The 22,718-nt window shown below is 53.9% G+C and overlaps 1 protein-coding gene across 2 annotated transcripts in view; it reads right to left on the minus strand.

The window, feature by feature from the left end:
* Positions 1–7,617: 7,617 nt before the first annotated feature.
* The window catches only part of Auts2 (activator of transcription and developmental regulator AUTS2), a 1,053,970-nt gene continuing 1,038,869 nt past the window's right edge, over positions 7,618–22,718 (minus strand). For both annotated transcript variants that reach the window (XM_077802807.1, XM_077802806.1), the window contains exons 12-19: positions 21,810–21,881; positions 20,673–20,702; positions 18,975–19,046; positions 15,320–15,461; positions 13,416–13,493; positions 12,649–12,732; positions 11,381–11,603; positions 7,618–9,163 (exon numbers count right to left, since the gene is read on the minus strand). In XM_077802807.1, coding sequence (XP_077658933.1) covers positions 7,924–9,163; positions 11,381–11,603; positions 12,649–12,732; positions 13,416–13,493; positions 15,320–15,461; positions 18,975–19,046; positions 20,673–20,702; positions 21,810–21,881 — 1,941 coding nt within the window. In that variant the 3' untranslated portion in view covers positions 7,618–7,923. The remainder of the gene's footprint in view (positions 9,164–11,380; positions 11,604–12,648; positions 12,733–13,415; positions 13,494–15,319; positions 15,462–18,974; positions 19,047–20,672; positions 20,703–21,809; positions 21,882–22,718) is intronic.

Raw genomic sequence — 22,718 nt, forward strand, 5'->3', positions numbered from 1 at the left:
TAAACCCTGACAGCATCTGCCTTTTGACTTGGGGACACAGAGCAAGAGATGTACAGGTCCCTGGGGCCTGGACAGTGTGCAGGGGAGAGCCAGCTGCTAGTGGGACATTCTGCATACTAAGTCCCAAGTGACAGGGGCGTCCCTGTGATCTTTAATAAACACATATGTGTGTGTCCAGGTTCCTGAGTCTCATGATGGTATGGACCGGACTCCAGGAGAGATGCCCTGGCCCTGGGCAGTGGGCTTTGGGCTGCACATACTCAGGTGACTGTGGCTCCATGGGGCCAGCAGAAGCCTGGGACCTTGGCTGAGTGTTCTGCATGGGGAGGGTCTGGGTCCTCCCCCAGGTGGGACAGGTGTTGGGGTCCAAGCCCTCCAGTTCTCTGGCCTTGGTGGCTCTGAGCACTGGCCATGGTGATTTCCATGGGGAGGTTCTTCTAGAAGGCCAACCTGCAGGGCCTCAGACCTACCAAGGTAACGGGCTCCAAGGCCACCCAGGGCCACCCAGGGCCACTCAGGAGAGTCGGTCACATGATTTCTAGGCAGCACCGGCGTCTCACTGGACAAGAGCAGCCCAGCAGTTTGTGCTTTTCTCTCACCTCAGCACGGAGTGGGCTCAGCTAGTGGGGCTTCAAGTGAGACTGTTGGGGGTACTGCCTGGAGTGGCATGGCAGTCCTCCTGGGGAGGCTCCAGGGGGTGGGCAGTGCTAGAAATGAGTCAGGAGGAGCGGCAGTGGCTGCCAGCACCAGAGCCAAGGTGCTACCACTGGAGTGACCCTGAGATGGGGCAGAGTGATGGAGGCTGGAGAGGGCGGCGGGGTGTGGCGGAGCAGGGCTGTGGTCATGGCCACCGAGTGACCTGGGGTGGGACACAGGGACACTACGAGAGCAGCACCCAGAGCAGGCAAGGAACCCGACAGGACATGGGCGAAAGGCCCTGCGCTGGGAGGCTGCAGACGGCCCAGGCTACTGGCACAGAGCAGGACAGAGGGGGGACTTCTGGAGATGGTGGCTGGTGGGGGAGGGGGATGGAGCTGCAGAGTTTGGGGCCACCTTTTGACCCCAGCAGGTGGAGGAAGGAGGTTCGGGAGGGGACAGTGTGGGAGCGCCCTGGGAGCAGAGGCCTGGGGAGGGCTCAGGAGGCAGGAGGTGATGGGGCTGGGGCTGGAGTGGGGCTGGGGCTGGGGCTGGAGCGCCCTGCTGGGCTGGGTTCAGTCCCCCGATCTCCACACAGAGACAGCAACAGACAACCCAGGTCCTCCTCCAACGCCCTGGGAAGTGACGGGGATCACAGTTCAGGTGCTGCTCTGCGTTGAGTCCCAGGGCATCTAAGTGGGCAGGGGCCGAAAACAGCGCTAAGTAAAAAGTGAGTGGCTTTCACAGGGGACCTCGGAGGGGCCACACCTGTGGCAGCGTGGCTTCCTGGTGGACTCTGCGGTGCCCACGGATCTTATGGACAGAAGCTTCACTGGCTTGCAGGATGATTGCAGAGTGCTGCCAGCGTGGCGCCTGTCAGAGGGCCCCAGGGGCTTTTCCAAGTCTGTTTCTTGGTGCTTCCCCCCCACCCCACGTTCCTTATTCTTTCCACCTCCTCAAAAGGTCAATTCCAGGAACCCTCACCCAGGGTACCCAAGTCTAGAGCTGCTTGGGGCCTTGCCCAGCTAGTTCCTGCCAAGATCCAGCACCCAGCATGAGGCTGGCCCATGGGACACCTCCGCTCTCTGCCAAGTGGACAAATGTCCCTTCATGTCCCAACCACTAAAGTGTCAGCACTTTAGTGGTTGGGACACTTTAGTGGTTGGGACTGGGGGTGTGGCACACAGCACGCGGCACCTTCTGTCACCCTGTGGGGGAGGATTACTGCTTCAGGGATGTCAAGTCTGGAACTTTGTTTTCAAGAACTTTAGCCTCAACCCTCAGCAGATATCCACCACGGAGCTCACCTGCTCACCGATGACCGCCCTGCCATGAAAGGGAGCTGTGTGGAGGTGCCAGGGGACACTGGGAGTGACGGACTGCAGCAGCTCAGGGCAAGTGGCTCCCTGGGAATGCAGACTACGGGGTCCCCTCTTTGGGTTTGCCTATAAAAAACTTCCTGTATTTTAAAAGCACCCTGGGCCAAGTTAATCTGTTGGTGGGCTGCTGTGGGCCACACAAGCCCCCACTTTCATTTTTTAAAATGGACCTGAGCAGTTCAGACTTGGACACACGTGGTGTCTGTTTTGGATGTGATCCTACCATGGGGCCGGCACGGCCGCCTAGGGCGCTCATTCATTCCTGGCAGCCGGGGGTGTCCACGGGGTTATTACAAGTTTGCGCTAAGTGGGTAAATGGTGTCCCTGCAACTGCAGTTTCTGCGGCTGATTAACTCAGCAAGCGTCTTCCCTGCAGTAGGACAAGGCCTTGGTGACGGTGCAGGCCCCAGAGGATTTGGACTTTGGGTTATGGACTTGAACGTGGGCAGATCACTTCACACGCTGCGCCTCCTCTTCTCACGTGTCCAGATGGGGTGACATCTGTCCCTACCTTGTAATGGCATCGAGATCATCAAGGGAGACAGTCCAGCTCAAAGCACTTAGAACTGTGCCTGGCAGCAAAGCACCCTCAGGCCCGGCTGCCACCTGCCACTCTTGGTCTGGGGAGGCGAACTTCGCTGCCCATCTCGGCTCCTGGTGGTGCAGGAACTAGCCACTGCGTGCCAGGAAAGGACCAGGCAGGCCTGGAAGAGGCAGTGCCAGGGAATGGACCAGCAGGATCAAGGGTCAGGCTGGAGGGTCAAGAACACAGTCCTCTCCCGGGAGCACTCTCTGTGACCTGGTGATTCTTCCTGCAGCATCTAGCCAGAACTTTCCCTGGGCCTCTCTACATGGCCTAAGCCAGTGGTTCTGAAACCCACTGAATGACCTGAAGGGTTTGTTAAAACAGGGTGCTGGGTCCTGCCCTCAGAATTTGAATTCAGGAGGCGGGAGAGGGAGCCGAGAATGTGCACTTCTAATAAGGTCACAGCTGCAGCCGCTGCCGGTTGTCCAAGGATCACACCTGGAGAACCAACAGTCTAAGAAATTATGACAACGGTCAGTCAGTGGGGGCGGGGGGGGGATGTCATGGAGGTGAAGGTAGAGCATCAGTCTTTGCCCAGTGGAGAAGAGGGGCCTGGGGGACTATGCCCTGGGACTGGCACTTGGGAGACCAAATCTGGGTTCTCCTTGGGCACTTTCGTCCAGTTGGTGTGGGGACCTGGGGGAGATGAGGTCAGAGCAGGCAGCAGCGTGAAGGGTTGGGTAGGGGGACAGGTCAAGTCTGTGGGGCCGACTAGAGAGAACAGGAGGGTTAGTCCAGAGGCAGGCCTGAAGGCCAGATCCTCAGCCTGTCCTGCCTCTAAAACCCGGGGGGGACTTCCTCCATGAAGCATTTCCCAAACTAGAGACTGAGACTCACAAGTCAAGTACCTTGTGACGAACAGCAATTTTAAAAACTGAATTGAAACAGAATGGAAAAGTTCATCACACCCAACACGGCCATGGTCTCCTCGACTGGTTCTGGGCCTGTGTGTGTCCCTGTGTTGGGTCATGGGTCACAGCCTGAAGGCTCGGCTCACAGACCCAGAGGGGTGGCCTCTTCCTGCCGCAGCAGCTATCACAGCCTCTACCCTGGTGAGATGCTGACCCTAATATGGGGGGCATGAGGCCTCCAAATCCCCAGAGCAGCAAGGGCCGGGCAAGAGATGGAGGAGAGCCAGCCAAGCCCTAGAGGGGCTCCACAGAGGGCTCTGCCCCAGGGCATTTGAGAAGAGGGGAGAGCTCCCACAGTCATGGGTGATGGGAGCTGTCAGGGAGCACAGTAGGCCACAGAGAGCTCGGACACCAACTCAGGGGTCGGCTTCATCTTGGGTACATCAGGGTGCCATAAGTATTTGAGTGGGACAGCAGCTGGAGACCTTGGGTATGACAACACTGGGTGGCTCACCCAGCGCCTCCATCTCTAACCAGGTAAGAGACACCTGAGAGTTAGAGACCCTGGAATCACCAGCTTGGCCTGGCAGTCTGGCCACAACGCCAGCTCCTCTTTAACTACAGTCTTCAAGATGCTGTCACTGTGAATTTCGGTGGGGAATTATTTTCCCTCTCATGGGGGCCATTGTTTCCCACAGAGCAACCCAATATCGTGGCCATGTTGAGGCCTTGTTACGCTCTGATTGTCTCAGTTCACACATTAAGAAGCAGGTATAGCTCTGTCTGCTTGGGGACACTGAGGGCCCCAGACTGCTGGATCAGTGGCTCCTTCCACGAGCTCATTATCAGAAGCTTCCAGCATTTCAGAGTCCAGACACTGAAAACAAGCAGAGAGCAGTCTTGCACTGTGGCCCCACCTTTGAATATGTAAGTTTCCTATTCTATCTAAAGGAAACTATAGAAATTTAAGAGATTTTAAGAAATTAAAGCGATTTTCATTTAAGAAAATTTCACATTTAAGAAATTTTCAGAAATGCACAGAAACAGAAATGGCGGCAGAATTTAGAAGACAGCGTATTGCAAAAGCCCGTGTCACTTTTGCCCACCTCTTTCCTAAGCTGAAGCCTAATTCTCTTTTCATCCCGGGTGCCGACTCACGGGAGGCCTTGAACATTCCACAATGTTCATGGCTAATTGTACTGCAGAACTGCCTGCTTCCTCTTTTCATGCTACGTACGTACAGAACGCCAACAATTGCATCTTATTTCCTCTCATCCGCCTTGATTGAGGCAGAAAAAGGATAAACAGCAAGTGCTGTTGCAAATATCCATCCAAAGTGGTAATTATTGCATCATTATATTCGCTATTTTACTTGTCATGTACCATTAGAAGGTAACAAGATCATTGTCAGTCAAAGATTGTGGAGATAATTAGAGCATCTATAGGTTAGCGGGGAATCAGATTGTGCTGGTACCCATCAACGCCAAGGCGCCGAACGTAATTAGAGAGAAAATATGCAAAGGTTGAGATGAGCGAAGCCCTGGGGATTAAATACCGTGACTGATTTGAGAGTGACTCTTCCACGTCCTGGCACTGCAGATGGAGGCCTCAAGCTAGGTGTGTGACAGAAGACAGGCAGTTCTGCTGGGAACAGCGCATCCAGACGCCACTGGCTGCCTGTGAGGCCCTGAGCAGGGCACAATTTGGAGAACACGCTCTACCGGGTTTTCCAATCTGCTGGGTTTTCCTCCCATTTCTCCAGCCTGGGGGCTGGCCGTTAAGGCGTGGGACAGTGGGAAGTGGGCTTCTGCTCACCTCTGGCTACTAACACCTGGGGGCCCACCAGGAGTCTTGTCAAGGGTCCCAGGATGTCCCCTAGCACCCCGTCACCACACGGATTCAAAGTCCCCAAGTCCATCCACCCCCATGTTCAATGCCCGCCCAGCAGCCACCTGGCCCCACCGCTAACCATGACTGCCGTTGGGCTTCTTTCCCAGTAAGACACAAACACCAATCCAAAGACCAATGTCATCAGGTTGATACGAGAAAATTTAACAACTTTTTACATCGTGAAAAAACAAAACAGGTTTAGAGGACAGAGGAGTCTGCAGACCAAGGAGGGGTACACCATGACGTCAACGAGACACAGCACACGACGAGTCCAGGTGAGGTCAGAGGAACGAGCAGAGGGCACTGTCCTCACGGCCCCCCCAGGCTCCTCGCCGATAGCCACAAGCACAGGCTTCTGCTCTGAGTGTGGAAGTAGGGTGGGGACACACAGCACTAGCTACCTGGGCCACACACGTCCTCGCCAACATCCAGAAGTCCCTTCCTGTGAGTTTTACAGCATTTTTGTTTAAAACACACAAATGGAAAAAAAATCCATAACCCATGTAGGGGGGGGGGGCGCAGATGGCTACAGACACTAAACTGGTGGGAGGCTAACTGAGCCGGGGAGAGCGCCAGCCACTGCGGGAGAACCTCCTAGTCTCGCGCGGGCCGGGTTCGGGCTCGGGTTCCAAGTGCTTCTGTCCGAGAGCCTGGTCTTGCACAAGTGTGGCTTCTTCCCTAAGAACCGATGGCCACTGCACACAAACAAGCAGCTGGAAGCTTGGTTCACATTTTTTAATAACATGGCACAGTTTACATTACACAAGAGGCTCCGCCGATGAGAACATGCTGAAGATTCAGTTGCTTCACTTTGCTTTTCACACAGGGTCTAGAAAGGACTTTGTTACATACAGGATAAACAGCAAAAGGTCTGTATAGAACAATCTCTTTACAATACTGAAAGCTACGACTACAGTTCCAGTGTACATATTCCTTGGATTTTTTAAGTTGTTGTCTTTAAAAAAAAAGAAACAAAACAAAACCGAAAAAAAAAAGCCAAAAAAAAAAAAAACAAACCCAAAAAAACAAAACAAAACACTGCACAACATCTGGTGTTCACAAAATCTGAAGCTCACAACTAAACCTTCAGTTTACTACTAAAATAGATCTCTCTGCTTATTAGAAACAATGGTCTGTAGTTAACTTTTTTTTTTTTTTTGCAAAAACAGGATAACAACGTCAGATAGCACTTTAATATACTAGAAGACCAAATGGAACTAATTTTATTTCATACATGTATTTTACAGTCCAGTAGACAAGATATATTGTATTTCTCTGCTAGTAAAGTCATATTCTCTCCAAATATGTAGACAAGAAGTTCAATGTATTATAAAAGTATCATGAAGAGACATTAAAATTGATGCAAACTCAAAAACACACACGACTTCTCCTCTGCCACCTGTCACCTCTGTGAATCTCGATGGCTCTGCGAGGTCGACCTGTCCCGGCTATGCCCAGACCTTGTTACTGACTAGAGTACAGTGCGTCGCGCTGGGAACCCGCCTCACACTCAGCGGTTTCTGAATACAGTGAAAACATATCCATCATCTCAGAAAACGCAAAGCTTTCTTTCAGGATCTGTTTGGGTGTAATTAAATCGCACTGCAAAATGAGGAAGTGTGTATACATATGAAATAGGACACACTTAAAAAAAGGCATGGTTCCCACCAGAGGAGTGTGAGGTCGCGTGACTGGCGGTGACCGATTCTGACAGCCTGCTCTGTCTGCCAGACACCGGTGCGGGCCCCTGATTTTGGCATCTGACCAATCCCACCCTCCCTGGCACTGGTTTGCCTTCCTGGGGCGCAACTGCCCCTGAAGCCCACAAGCAGCAACTTCAGATGCAAAGTTCCAGCCTGGGGTCCCCTCTGCAAAATAGGATATTTCTCCATTTGAAAAAAAACAAGCAAGGAAAACAGAGTCATATCACTTAAGCGCTTGTTCAGGGAAAATATGACCTTAAGTATGTTGTAAATGGATTTGAAAAGGCTCCTTTGAGTTAGGCGGGCTTTTGTGAGAAGCCCTAACGTTCATTGCATAGTTGAAGGGTTTAGCTGTCTCTAACAATAAGGGGAACACAGCCTTAGCAGACTGTGCTCACTGATATCAGGTTTGCAAATAGCACATTTCAAGAAGTAGTAATGTATTATGTTACTTAATCTTTATCTATTTACATTTGTACAAAGTAAAGCTTTCGTCTCACCCTTTGCATATATGAACCACCAGCTCATGAAGCAATCTCTTTACAGGACTATGTACACGGCCTTCCCTTCCCATCTGAAAGAGCTCTGCGTGATGGATGGTGTGGGCTCCCCCGTCCTCCTCAAATTGGTGTGTGTTGTCATCTTTACTGTTTTGGCTGAAATCAAGAAGTTTCATACAAGGAACAAAGAGTAAGAGACATGAGAACATATGACTTAGCTAAAGGATCTGAAAAATTCCAACATAGAATATACAAAAACATTTCCAAATCTGCACGGAGTCTGTACATGTTTTACAAGGGGAGCGGTGGGGCTGGCCACCGCGTCTGCGCGGGGTGCAGGAGTCCTCCCTGCTCTCGGGGCTCCCTCCGCTCGTCCCCTTACCGCGCCTCGATGTCCTTCAGAGTGTGGGAGGGCGGCCGCTCCCTGATCTCCGCAGACAGAGGCGTAGTCCTGCGAGGGGACACAGGGCGGCCCCCTAGTGTGGAGATGAGTGGGGGCGGCGCACTTAGCGCTGCTGTGGGGGGCGTCTTGTTGAGCAGTCCATTCTGGTGGCCCGCCGTGGGGCTGATGCGCGGGTAGTGCATGCTGGGGAGGCCCGGCGTGAGGAGGCTGGGGTGCGGCAGGTGGCCGTCCAGGGAGGCGGGGTGCACGGCGTGCAGCCGCGGGTGCTCGTAGTCCTCGCGCAGCACGTGCAGGCGCTCACGCTCGTCCAGGTGGCCGGCCCGCTCGTGCTCCCGCCGCGGGTCCACAGCCAGCGGCGGGTGGTGGTGATGGTGGTGGCTGTAGTCGTGTGGCTCGCGGTCCCGGAAGGATCTGTCGGCCTCGTACAGCCGAGGAGCCGACAGCCGGTGCAGTGGGTCGCCGCGCAGCAGGAAGTCCCTGGCCAGCGGGTCCCTGCGGTGCACGTCAAGCTCACGGTAAGGGTCCCTCAGCGGGTCCCGCATGGGGTCCCAGTGGAAGGACGGGTAGGGGAATCGCTCCCCGCCCGGGAGCGGGCTGAGGCCCATGAAGGGGGTCATCATGCGGGTCCGGTCCAGGCTGCCGATGCCACCCATGGGGTGCAGGCCCGCCACGCCCACCGCCATGGGCACCGAGGCCAGCGGGCCTGCGTGGGTACCCGAGGCTGCGCCTGGCGGCTCCGCGGCGCGCGGTGGCTGCGCGGGCTCCGCAGGCAGCTCATGCTCCTCCCTGCGCTCCTCCTTGACTTTGACCTCGGCGCTCTTCCGCGGGTTCTCGTAGGCAGGTTCGCCCTTGCGCGGCTCGGCCTCGCGGCCGGAGGTGCTGCCCGGCCGGGCACTATCCAGCGCGGGGGTCCGCACATAGGGCGACGGCGCGCGCGCCAGCTGCTTGGCCTCCTCGCCCGCGGCGCGGCCCTCGTGGCCGTGCCCGTCTTTCTCGGGCGCTGGGCCCTCCTTGGCCTTGTGCTCTTCTGTGGCCAGGTCTTTCCGCGACTCCGGGTGGTCTCTCTCTCTCTCTTTGGGTTTGTCCTTCTCGCGAGCCTCTGTGTTCAAATGACCCCTGATCTGCTCGGTGGCACTGCGGCTGTGTCCCAGGGCGTTGGCCGGGAGGATAGGTGCTGGTGAGGGGTGGCTGGAGTGTCTCTTCTCCACGCTTTCTCTGAGCAAGGAAGGGGAGACAAGCACGCAGGTGAAACGGCCTGTGGCTGGCGAGGGGCTGCGATGAAATGGCGGTGTGAAGAGGACAGGCTGGGGTATGGCCCCCATTCGCCGGGACAGTGGACTGCCCCAAGTGGGGCAAAGCCGGCCACCTGACCTACCTGCCTGGATTTCAGAAGAAGCTTAACAGGGACAAAGTACTAGGGATGAGGGTGAGTGGAGAGTGGAGGGGCTCATCCTAGCTGTGTAAGAGCCATGGGCCTCAATCAAGGCCAAGACGGGGAGGAAGCACTGTCCCAGAGCCAGAGGGGGCCCGCAGGTCTCTAAGCCAGAGCTTCGGCCACAGAGCCTGCTGCCCAACTTCTCAGGGTCCTTTCATGTTAAAGGTACATTCTAAAAGCCCAGAGCAAAGTGACTCCCAACTGGCCGCAGTGCCAGTGGAGAGTGGATGTAAACATTAAAGGAGTCTCTGCCTCCTGACCCTCAGAACAAAGGCCAGTGTCAGCCAAAAGGCCAGGGACAGAACCAGCACCAGGGGGCCAAACAAGGAGTGGGAAAGGTATCCAGGGACCCAGGAATCTGGGACCATACCCAACACTGGGCATTAGGTCAGTAAGAGCCAAAGTCCCAAGGGCACTTGGAGGCCAGCAGTAGAATAGCAGGCTGGGGACACAGAACATCTTGGGGATATTGAGGATAACTTTAGAGCTCCTTCAGAAATGAGAATGTGAAAGGAGAACACCTAGTGTGGATGGGAACTTCTGAGTAGGCAGAAAACGCAGAGCAGAATGGCAAGAAGGTCAAGCCCAGCTGAGATGGGGAATCACTCAAGGCTCAGGATGCCCAGACAGACCTGGCCAAGGTGAGGAGAGGAGAGACGCAAGCTGTCTCCAGGGCTAGAAAGAGAGGCAGAAGACCAGGCGGCCACGTGGGTGAGAAATGGACGTGCCCCTGCACCTCTGGGTTCCTAAGCTTATGTGGAAAGGCCAAGAAGAGTGACCTCAAGGGGAAGACAGAAGAGGAGCAAATTTTATTAAGCTTCCTGACTTCCATCAAGAGGCCATGTGAATCCGTCAAGAGCGCCCTGAAAGGTGTGTCCTACTCAGTGACAGGTGAGCTGGACAGCCTGGGGTCTAGAGCTGGTCTGCTGTGGCCACACCCCACTTCAGCCATGTATAGCTCGAGCTGAATGCTGTCCACGTTGGCCATGGGTTCGGAGATTGTTATCATACTGCTCGGGAGGAGGAGAATTTGTTTTTTTTTTTTTTTAAAAAAGAAATCAACCACTCTACCGTGACAGCCTATGACGAGTATCCCGTGATCTGCCACACAGCCTGCAAAGGCAAACTCAGTCACCAGTACACATCGCACACAAGACACACAGTAAAGAGAAAGTCAAGATCAGGATCAAATTTCAATCCTAAGTGCCAAAAGGACATTGTTCGACATTTCTGTCAAGCATATCTTGTGCATCCCTTATCAGTGCATTTAAAATGAAGGCAGCCTGAAGAGGGAGAGAAAGGTGGGGACGAGGTTAAGAAGGCTACTGACATTCTTCAGAGACAACACAAGACTTTCCTCTTTAAGAGAGCTTCCTTTTTAGGCACAAGTTCCCAAGTGCAGAGACAACAGTGGTTATTTAAAGCTTCTTGTCCACCAGGAAAACCAAACCAACACCAAAGCTTCTTTTTTGGACGCATCTCTACATTTGGGTTAGTAAAATTTTATTAGTCATCTATGAGCCCCAGACTTTGAGTTTGAACAAAACTTGAGAAAAATATGATGAGGAAATGCAAAGATGATTTTCTAAAAGCAAACAAAAAGAGAGAGGAAGAGAGAAGCCTATGGATGGGTCATGGGCTGCGCGAACTTGAAAGCAAACATGGCGTTGATTCATGCTGTGTGTGTCTGGCCCGGAGCGCTGGCTCGCTGTGTCACAGAGTCGGGCTTGTGTGGGGACTGCTAACTCTCAGGGGCTCGGGAGCTCTCTGGGTACCGCTGCCACAGGGCGGGCGCCCTCCCTGGGCTGTGGTAGTGCTGTCATGGTCACTGTGCCACAGGGCACTGGGACTGAGGGCCGCTGGCACTAGCTGGCTGGGAGGGACCTGGGGCTACGGGGTGGCTGGAGCTCGAGGCTGGGACGGGAGGGCGGGTGGCCGGTTCCACTGGCACAGAGCGGGCTCCCCCATTGGGACTCCGGAGCGGTTTCTTTGCATACCTTTCTTTGTCATCTTTACTAACAGATGAGTCCCGTTTATCTACATCTCTATCTCTGTCATGAGCTGCAGCGGACGCGCTGCGCTCCAGCTCCCCTGGCTTCAGCCAGGGCGGAGGGGTCGGGAACGACGGAGGCGTCCGGTGCAGCCGGTTCCAGGGCTCGTGAGGGTGGCTAAAGCTCTGCACACTGGGGCCATCCTTGTGGCCGAACACTGAGTTGGGTGCTGAAATGGCGAAGTGGGGAACAAAAAGTTTGGAGAGAGATTATACGACCTGCTGTGACGGGGTACTTACCAAAGCCTTCAACAGCACCCAGAGTTAAAATGAATACATGTTATTGGGAGCTGGAAGGAAAGGAGATCGACAGTCATTAGAGGAGCTCTGTCCTGCCCCTGGAGAGGCAGTGCACAGCTGTCTAAAAGTCCAACCCAAAAGCAAAAGTGGGGGTGGGCAGGGGGGGATTAAAAATGAAAGGGACCAAATAGGTGTCAGGATCACCTGATCACACATATCTAGCTCATGCAGAGGCTCTGAGCATGCAGAAGGGCGGCTGTGACGGTGCATATCATCAACTGGGAATCCCGTCTCCTCTCCCTGGCAGACCCTGCTTCCTGTCTTCTCAACATGGGCAAACTACGGTGAGCCCCCGAGACCACTCAGGACCTCGACCTGAACACACGCAGAAGCCCTCCAGGCTGTCCCTTAAAGAGCCCTCATTCACTGTGAAGGTGACCTAGAGCTACACTTTAGGTCTCCTCTGCTCCCCAAATAGGAACAGACATGTCTGCAAGACTACCAGCTGCACATCCAGAGACTGCGAGGCGTCCAGGACACGCAGGGCTGGCAGCCCCTCCTACTAGAGACTATTTAGTAGCAGAGAGCTGTAGGGCTCTCCAGGTCACAAGGACATGCCACAGGTCTTGATGGCTCTGGGCCTGGTCCTACAGTTCTTCACTGCACTGTTTCAACCCCATAAGAGCCACAGGTGCTTTTGCTTCTAGTATAGGCTATGGCCAGCCCTTGGGTGGAAGAGATGGGAGTCAACTATTTGCAGCCATCCGCTACATCACTGTCCCTGGCCCTAAGGATGGACGGGACAGTGGCCTCCTTAAACCAGTGGCTTTGCACACGTCCACCAACTCCACTGTGTAAGCCTGCCATTGCAATTATATGACTTGAGTTCATTTCCAAGAGTATAGTTTCCTTCATCTTGGAAGGTCTGGTGTCAGAGGAGAGTCCAGGCAGGTATGGAAAGCTAGAGGTACTCACTAACTGATGGGTTTCCAAGTCCCCCGAAGGCATTGCCACCAACTGCTGCTAGGCCCGTGAAGGTGGACGGCCGATTGAAAGGCTCTGCAAACAAAGGCAGGAGGAAGGAAGGGCTCAGATTCCCCAGTGGGACGGGAGCATCGGGGTGGGGGTGGGTGGGTGAAGCAAAGCCAATCCCCGTCCCACTCACACCTGGCTTGCCTTCCTAGTGGGGTTGGTAAGTACCCGTGAGGACTGTGTCCCTGCCCTGCCTAGGGACACAGGAGCCCCGTGCTTTAAGGTGTCTTCCCGCACCTCTCCCAGGAGGGTGCTCTGCAGCCTCTCACTGGACAGAATTAAGACCACTCCTTACGTTCCCAGGGGTGAAGTCCTACCATACCCTGCGTCTGCTTGGCCACATGCAGAAAATATCAATAAATAAAGGCCACAAAATCAGGGGCCTCTGTAATATCAGCCTCTTTCTTCCATCTGCCGAAGGTGCCTTGGCTGTGGAAGGTGTCGATGTTTCCTCTCAGGGAGGGACAGAATGCCCTGGACTCCAAGTCCCTGAGGCACCCAGGACAAGATGTCCCCAGCTGTCCCCCACCATTAACTCAGGGCAGAGTAGGACTAGCACAGACATACTGGCGAGGGAGGTGGTTTAGGCGGCAGTGAGTCCTAAGGTGGTGCCACATGCTGACTGGGCCCCAGTGGCGAGTGACTTATGGAGGATGGTTCCCCATGTGCTGGTAGGCGCAGCAGGAGCCACCTTGCCCCCGTGAACTCACCCAGGTGAGCAGCAGGGTTGAGGAAGTTGCTGTGATGAGGAGGTGGCCCAAAAGGGGTCCCGGTGGGGTGTGCAGCACCTGGTGAGTCAAACACCACCAAGGTCAGGGCTTACAGAAAGCAGCTTCGAGGAGCAGCCTGCTTCAGCAGGCCTAGGGACCCCAGGAAGTCTGCTGGGGTGAGGCCCATGCCTGCCTGGCCCCTCTCCTCTTTCCCAGCAGGGCAGAGCCTCGCCTTGGGTGCCAGGAAGAGCCAGCTTCCTCATGGATTCAGTAGCAAACCCTGTGCCTGCAGGGCATCCTGGTCCATGCTGAGGCTGCCTTCCTCACAGGTTCCCCCTATCTACATTTGCTTCTCAACTCTTTATCACACCTGATATGTATGCTTGTAAGTCACCTCAAATCCTTCTCCTGAGGAGGATGGGAAAGGAAGGAAAGAAGGAAAGGGAGGACCAGATGTGCATGAGTTAGGGAAGGACAATACTTCCATAGCTCAGGCCATGGGGCGGGGCCACTCACAGCTCATTGCCAGGGGCGTGGCCTGGAGGGGCGTGGCACTGAGGGAGCTCCGCCCTGCAGTGTATATCAGGCATTAGTCTCTGACAGTGAGATAAAAAATGGTGAATTTAACTAACATTAACTAGTAATAAATACCAGGTTAAAGTTTTATCATATAACCATTTTGGGGCAAAATTCAAGTGTAATCAGGACCTATATTTACCCATCTACCAACAAGGTTCCATAATGCCTGGCATTTTGTCTAAGTTCCTATAAATAAGTGCAAATTCCCTCAAGAAAAGACAGTGCAGGAGGACTGTCCCTGGGCTGTCAGGGCCACCAGCACGGGAGAAGTGTGGATCAGGCACTGTCTCTCAGCATCTGAAGGGACCTGGGCTGTGGTCCACCTGGTGGCTTGTTTTTCACCTGGGAGTGCAGAGAGGATCCCCCAGCTCCACGGCATGTGCATGCTCTGGGATGTTCCGAGGACCCACCACTTGCCAACTCAACGGACTTTTGGCCACATGCTGTCTGCAGTGCAAGCTCCTGAGAGCTTCAGTGGAGACCATGCTTCACTCCACCCAGGCCCCAGGGATGCCTACAGTTCCAGAATTATCAAAGCAAAAGATGCAATTCATCTACTTTGGCTCAAATGAAAACCAGGGAGAAATCTATTTCTCTCCAAAAACTGCTCTTAGTGTGGCCATGTCTCGGAGCCAGATTCCATGGCAACAGAGCCTTCAAATGTGACAGAACCAACAGGAAAGCCCGAGACCTCAGCAGATTCCTCTGACCCTCAAGAGTGGTCCCCTTGCTCTGGCAACAAGGCCTAGGATGAGGATTCTTGCAACTCTCTCTGCCTCCATGGGAGACCATGTGCCCCCAACATGAGCCATGGGCGGCAGCAGGCCGGCCAGTGAAGCAGGGAGCCCATCAACACTCAAGTCCATAGTGGGCATGAAGCCACTTGTCACCAGAGTCAGCCTAGTGCTGCCATTTTTAAGTATTTACAGAAGCCAGGTGGCCCACCTTCTCTATCACAGCCCAACCCTGACAACCAGCTCAGTTGGGTTTCTTTACCATTAGATCCTGAAACACAGCCAACTGTCATAGTGCAAAGCCACCCCTTGCCCGTGTGTGTCCCCACAGTTCCCGGCACCCCCTTTACTTCTGACTGGCCCTTGGATCTTCCCATCTTTCTCAGTGGCATCTGACAATCTGATATGCTGTGGGTTGCACTGGTTTGGTACACACAGCTCCAGAGTCCCTGTAGGGGAGGACGGTCTCTTTCCCTTCCAGGTGTACCAGGATGCCATTTAGGTGGTGAGTGAGTGAGAGCACGGGGCCCAGACCTATCTGTTTGGCTACCTGAGGACCACATTTTTCACTCCATTGCCCCCTGAACTCACCAGAGGCAGAGAACAAAGTTGAAGGTCGAGCCAGGTCATGGGGGTGGTGGATGGCTCCAAAGAGACTGGGGCCTGGTGGGCGGCTCAGGAACTCAGGCTTCAGTCCGAAGTCCAGCTTGTGTGGGTCTGACTGCATCTGCTTCTGCAGTGGCAAGGGGACAACAGAAGATGACATTCCAAGTGAGTAGTAGGAGAGATTCACTCAGAGCCTGAGACCATGGGAGTGGGCTCTTGGAACGGTCCATACCTGGGCACTGGCCCTGGTGAGGGTCAAGTTTAGGAATGCTGGGAGAACCAGGTGACCCTCATGACCAGAAGTGGGTCCACCTAGGAGGGGTCAGCAGGGACTGCTGCAGGGGAGTGCCTGGTTCTCACAGAAGAAGAAGCACGAAGGGCAGGCCTGGAGCCTGGCTGGAGGCTGGCCTGTGGCTATTCAATCAGGGAGGGCAGCCACATCCTGTTCACTCAACTGGTGCCCCTGAGTGTTTTACTATATTGCTGTAAAGGTCCATTTTAGAAAGTTTTAAAATAATAGCATTTTAAAGCTCATTTTATTAGGAATTCTGTGTGAATAATCTGCTGTGTAAATTAATTGTTTAATGCCTCTTAGCCATACTCTAATAGATTACAGCACATTAGTAACTGAACATTATGAAGAAATATTTGCATGCCTACAAGCTAATTTTCTAATGATCACTGTTACATATAAAAAAATAAAACAAAAAACAAGATGAAAGCAAAGTAGGCGTATCAGTTTAACTAATGGGGGTGTTTCTTCTTAGGACTACCCCAATCTCTGGAGGAGGAGGAGAAAGGGAGGAGGAGGAGGAAGGGGAGGGGAGGAAGAGGAGGAAGGGGGAGGAGGAGGAAGGGGGAGGAGGAGGAAGGGGAGGGGGGGAGGAGGAGGAAGGGGAGGAGGAGGAGGAAGGGGAGGTGGGGGAGGAGGAGGAGGAGGAAGGGGAGGAAGGGAGGAGGAGGAGGAGGAAGGGGAGGAAGGGAGGAGGAGGAGGAGGAAGGGGAGGGGGAGGAGGGGGAGGAGGAGGAGGAGGGGGAGGAGGAGGAGGAAGGGGAGGAGGAGGAGGAGGAAGGGGAGGAAGGGAGGAGGAGGAGGAGGAAGGGGAGGGGGAGGAGGGGGAGGAGGAGGAGGAGGGGGAGGAGGAGGAGGAAGGGGAGGAGGGGAGGAGGAGGAGGAGGAAGGGGAGGAGGGGAGGAGGAGGAAGGGGAGGGGGAGGAGGAGGAGTGGGAGGAGGAGTGGGAGGAGGAGGAGGAGTGGGAGGAGGGGAGGGGGGAGGGGGAGGAGGGGAGGAGGAGGAAGGGGAGGGGGAGGAGGGGGGGAGGAGAGGGGGAGGGGGAGGAGGGGGGAGGGGGAAGAGGGGGGAGGGGGAGGTGGCAGCTAGTCCAGGCAGTGGCCCATGGAGACCCTCTCCTACTATGAAGTCCTGGCTTCATTTCTTTTCACCTGCCCACCCTGTTGCTGGCCTTCCAGCTTACCTTCCTCTGAGGCTATGGGCACTGGCCAGAGGCTTCCTCTAGGCTCTGGCCTCTCTCTGGAGCCGGGTAGCCCTCTCACCTGCATGGCTTCAAGTCTGCTGGCCTTCTTATTTCTTGACAGCCTTCCTTCTGAGTCAACTCCACACCTCCCAGACAAGCACTGTCCTCCATGTCCCTCACCTCCCATGGCCTGGCACCCTGAGACCTGAGCAGAGCTGCCTTCCCCCTGTTGAGGGCTCCTTCACGGCCCAGCTGCTCTTGCCCCACCCCAGCCCTCCTCCTCCTCCTCCTGACTGCTGCACAACAGAGAAGCTTCGGGAGAGGGTCTCTGCAACAGAGCAGGGGCCCAGGAAGTGGGCTGTCCCTCAGCACCGCAGGTCAGAGCTCCAGCAGGTCAGAGCCCCCTGGTCCTCCAGAGTGACTGACACCTGCTGGGAGCTCATGCTTAGGAGCAACACCTGTGAAAACAAATGGAACTTGCGGCCTTGGGCACCACAGATCCTTACTGCAAACGCCTGAGGAGTGAGACAGGGAGAGAGGGGCCCTCTGAGCCCTGCGGTGAGCAGCCCCGAGCCTACTAGGCAGCTCACTAAAGAGCTGAGTAAATGAGCACTGCTGAGCAAGGGGAGGGGACGTCTGCTCAGACCCACAGGGACTACCATAATGGAGTCCCTCCCTAAAGGAGCAGCGGAGCCCAAACCAAGCCTGATTCACTATCAATCTATAAAAATCTCCTGAGTACCTCCTTTAATTTGGTTGCCAAATTATTCGGTGCTAACATTGCATGGTGTACAGCACAGATCCATTAAACCAACTCAGGTCCATGAAGCCAAACGGAGGCTGGGATTGCCAGCAGTTTGTGGGAGGGGAAGGTGAACAGAGCCATCTCCTGTTCAAGGGTCTTGCTGATTGAATGGGGATAATGAGAGCTGGAGTTGCCAGGGGCGTTTCTATGGAGAAGCTGCTACACACTTCATCCTTCATCACATTCAACCAAAGGACAAAAGGAAGACATCTTGTGCCTATAGTTCTGCTGACCATGTCACCCGGAACTAGAAAGCATGAACTAATCAGCAACACCACGAGGTCCCAATTACACTGAGCGCAAAAGGAGGGAAAAGTGAGGGGCACTCACTGATATTCGGTCGCACCAGGGGCAGGTGTCCAAAGCCAAAGGTCTCGCGGAGGTTTGTTCCTCCCTTCTAACTAGGTTCCATCTTTGCTTCTGAACCACTGAACCCTGCCATGTGACTGGCGTGTCCTCCTTGCCTATGGGCCTCAGGCTGACCCTAAATGCTGCCAGGACCTAGTCACGCATGAAGAAGTGTACGGAGAAACCTATGCTAGAATGACCTGCTTGGATGTTTCCCATCATTTTTCCAGGCTGCAAAGACCCAGGCTAAAGTGTGGATGTCAGGTTCCATGTGCCTGAGCCAAGCCCCAGAACCTCGTCACGTTACCACCCGAGTGCTCTCTCTCCTCCCTCCTGTGCCACAAAGGCTCTGGTCAAGCCCGGACCATCTTCATCTGTATGGTGCAAATAAAAAGGACCTGCCTCAGGTGGTCCTGGCAGGTACTGACTGTCTCTTAACACCTGGGTAGGTCACCAGGAAGACTGACAGATGGTAAGAGCAGGCCCAGCGTGACCTCCAGAAGGGCTAATGTGATCATGCACGCTGCCGACGGAGGTTCAGCACCACCATCTCCACATGGGGCATAAATATCATTTCCCCAAACCCAAAAAGGAAGAGAACACATGGGTTGCTACTGAAAAACAAAACAAAACCATCTTCTGTTGGCTTTCTCAGCTTCTTAAGTGTTCTCCATATTCTAGTTCTTGCTCACCATAATTAAAACCTTTATTTCAGGATTTAAACCATATTTAAACCCTTTGGATCTTACTATTTAAGTAAGATGACAAATTTATCAAAAGGAAAGATGCACCAGGGAGCTACCAGTTTGCTTTTGTTCTGTGATTCTGCTGGAGGTTTCCCTCGTTAAGGTTCTCAGATGGGCTTCCCGAGGGACCTCTCCCTGCCTCTGGTCTTCAGGACCCTGTTTTGAATACTCTTACTCAGGTGCTCCTGGGCAGATCACGTGCTCGCACCCAGCTCCCCTCCCACCCCCCACCCCCGCCCCCCCGAACCAGGAAGGTCGGACTGACCTTGACTTTCTGTTGGTGGTGGTAAATCTGCCAGGCGATGTGAACATGCATAGCACACCACTTCCCTGGTTTCTGGAACAAGAAAGAGCAAAGTGGTCAGAAGGAGATGTTTCAGGGAAACCGCCTGCAAATCCCCCGAGCTCTCAGCAGATTCTGGCTGCAGAGACTTTTTTCATGAAACAAGAGAGCTTTGTGCCTCCAAGAGCCTCCTGTCAGCAACCCTGCTGGGCCCAGCCATCAGGGAGCCATAATCGCTCTCCCCCTCTTCCTGGGGCCCAGACATCGGCCACCACTCAGGAAGCCATACTTGACAAGGACCCCCGGTTACCAAGGACAAGATGGGAAAAGCCTGAATCCCACTTTGTGCCTCTTCTTTCTTTTCTGGTGCCAGCTGGCAGACCTGGTGAAGTAGGAAGTCCTACTTAACAAATGTGGCTATGCTATAATGCAAATCAGCTGTTCACAAGGGCTAATTAGGGAGCGTCGGAATCAAATCAAAACAAGAAAGGGCACAGGACCTGTCATAACCTCCCCATGGCTGTTGCTTCTTTAACCCCCAAAGCAGGGCAATGGAATCCATCCCACTTCTGTTGAAGTCCAGTGACTCCATATGCTTCATTAAGAGCTGACCACTCATTCATGCTGGGACACTGTTCATGTCTAAGAGAAGGGGAGGGGAGGGGAGGGGAAGGCATTCCTTCCTCCCTACTCTCCAGGCTTCTGCAATACCAAGTCCCTCCTCCACCCCTGGAGGAGTGCAGATCAATTTGCATCTCCCAAATCATTCCTTGGTTTTTGAGCAGTGGGGTGATGGCAAGTGCCTCTCTTCTGCCACTCGGGGCAGGGACCACCTCTTTCTGCCTCCTGCCAAGCAATCTCCTCTTAAGCCTAGAGTGCATGCGCGGTAACTACTGGACAGAAGGAAAGAACTCCATTCTGCACTGGCAAAGGACAGAAGCTTCAGGTTTCTGTAGTAGGGAGCTGTTCTTGAAATACAGACTCAGGACTTTTCTCCTGTCATGGACTGACAGGTTGTTTGACATCACAAGTACCACACTGCCTCACCTAAGTGAGGACACAGACCTCCTGTTCCCTTTGGAGAAGGTGGATTATCTGAGAGTATGCACCAGAAATGGGTGGGGACTGCAGGAAGTCTACTGCCCATTATCTACCACTCAGACAGGCATGGGGAAGTTGGCATTCAGAGAGGGGCCATCTGCTGGCCAGGCACCAGACCTCAGGCCATTCTGCTTTAAACAAGACGTTAACAACCAATGCTCACAGTATCCTTTCCCACACCACAGAAACAGGTCAAGTGGCTACGAAAGTCAATAGCACCTCGTGCTGAACCAGGGAGCCACAGCAGAGCACACCCATCCAGGTAAGTATGTGTTTCCTGAAAGTCACTGACTGCAGCCTGTCCCTCAAGTCTTCCTCCCTGAGATCCAATCAGACTTTCTACCAGACCTGCTCACACCGGAATCGGACTCAGCTCTACCAGTTACATAAATAAGAAGCCTGTGGCATGGCTTCCTCCACTGCCCGAAGCAAAACAACTCGGTCACTTGCATCACACAGGACCTGAAAACCCAACCACCGTGCCACAGCCTGCTGGGTAGGCTGGCTACAGACTTGCGTTTCCAACCCACAGGGAGTCAAACAGAGGTTGCAAAACAGTGCTAGAAGAGGCTTTCTTACCCTTAACATAGGTCTGAAAGGATCTGTCAACTGTGAAGAGAAAATGACAACTTGGTTACACGCCTGTCACTCAAACAATTGCTCTAATTAACAAATTTGTAGTGCTTCATTAGGAGGGGAAATTAAAATGTTAGAATTTTACTTTTAAATGAAGCCCTTTTGGAGAATAATTAACCCATTTTCACACTATCAAAAGTGCCAAGTGTCCCCTCCCCCACTGACATCACCATCGACAAGCCCCGTACAAGTTTAATCAATAGCAGCGTGCCCTGGGCAGCCTGGCCCTGGTGCTGCCTAGCCTGAGGTTCCCAGGGGGCAGCCCTTCCACACCACACCGAGGGTGCAGGGGAGAGCAGGCTGAAGAGGCAGACTCAGGATCAATGCTGAGGGGACGCGTGGGCCAGCCTTTCTGCACCAAGAGTCACCGCGGGGGTGGCAGCTCTCGGGACCTTCAGCCCAAAAAGCTTCAGCCCGTCTACCTAGCTCCCGCCATCAGCTCCAGCTGCCCTTACCCAGGGAGGAGACGGCACTGGGCACTGGGATGGCAATCGTTCTCTCACATTTACTATAAAGATAAATGACCATTGTCGAGACAAGATTGTACCTCCTGTGGAACTTCAAGTTCTTCCTTGGGAGTAGGTGCAGTGTAGACCATTAATAAATGACATCATGGATATTTTACTCAGCTCTAGAGCACAGGGGATCCTGGCCACATTAAAAGCAGAGGGCCAGGGGAGCCATGGGGTCTGGGATGTCCTGACCTCGGGTATCGGGTGGCGGGGGCTGATGTCCAGAAGGAGAAGCACTCAGTGCTTGTCTATCCAGAGCACCCACAGCAACATAAGGACTTGCAGACAGAAAGGCTTGGTCAAGTAGGAACTGGAGAAGCCACAGTGTCCACTTTCTAGGCTCAGATCACAAGCCTGTCCCCCTCCTTTTGCTGGGAAGTCAGCCTTCCGGTGTCACTCACAGGGCAGGAGAGAGTGTCTTCCAGGAGGAACTGGCACTCTCTTGCACAGGTGGGAAGAGTCCCTTCCCTGAGAGCAGCTCTCTCAAAGGAGATAGGAGGGTCGTGCACAGGACCTGTCCCCTGCACACACCCGGGTTACCTGAGACCAAGCCTGACTTGGCACGTACCCGCGGGTCCTTCTGAAGTAAAGTGTGTGGGACTGTCCCGGGCCGAGCAGCAACATCGATAGGGTTGGATGTCTACAAATTAATTAGACCACAGCTTAGGAAGCACAAAACACGGGACATGAAGCAAAACCTTTCCTCCTTCTAAATGAAGAAGTGAGACTTCATCTGTTTCATTCTAAATCACAGACCATTTTTCTCAGTGAGCACGTGAGCTTGTACAGGGCTGCTCCCTGTTTTCTCCAGCGCTCTGACCAGAGGCAGCTCTCTCCCATGCCATCTAAAGCAGAGAGGTGGCCTCCAGCACCCGTCACCACAGTGGGAGCCACAGGGACCAAACAGGGCAGCCACACATGGAGAGGCTGGCCCGGACGCCTCCTTCCCAGGTGGCCCAGCTCTGGCTGGCCGCCTCTCTGCCCCCTCCAGACATTCCAGGAGATGCTCAAGTGAACACTGCCATCGTTTGCAGTGTCAGGTGCTTCTCATCAGAAGAGCTGACAGCACTGCGCAGACATTAAGCCAACGCTCCACGTTTTAACTGGCAGACAATAACAAGAAATTACACTCAGTAATGACTCATTAGCGGTGGTGGAAATGGGACAAGAGAACCCAACATAGGGACCACACAGAGGCAGTATCAAATTCTGCCTGTGTCTCCCCTATCCTACCTCCCTTCTTACACACCACTCATAATATTAACCTATCTGTAGGCTTTTGTCCTTTGAATGAACAACAACCAAAAGCCTACTGCGGGCACAGTCATTATGGTCTTGTGGGAGAAGGATTTTAAAACTACGTAACACCAGTTATTTAGGAAATCACAACCTCCAGACACCCTCCCCCCAACACACACACCAGAAGTTAACTCGTGTGGAAAAGGAGCTCAAGTTCAGGCACCAGGCTCGCCTCCCT

The sequence above is a fragment of the Urocitellus parryii genome, chromosome 9 (assembly GCF_045843805.1).
Source record: "Urocitellus parryii isolate mUroPar1 chromosome 9, mUroPar1.hap1, whole genome shotgun sequence".
Taxonomy (NCBI): Eukaryota; Metazoa; Chordata; class Mammalia; order Rodentia; family Sciuridae; genus Urocitellus; species Urocitellus parryii.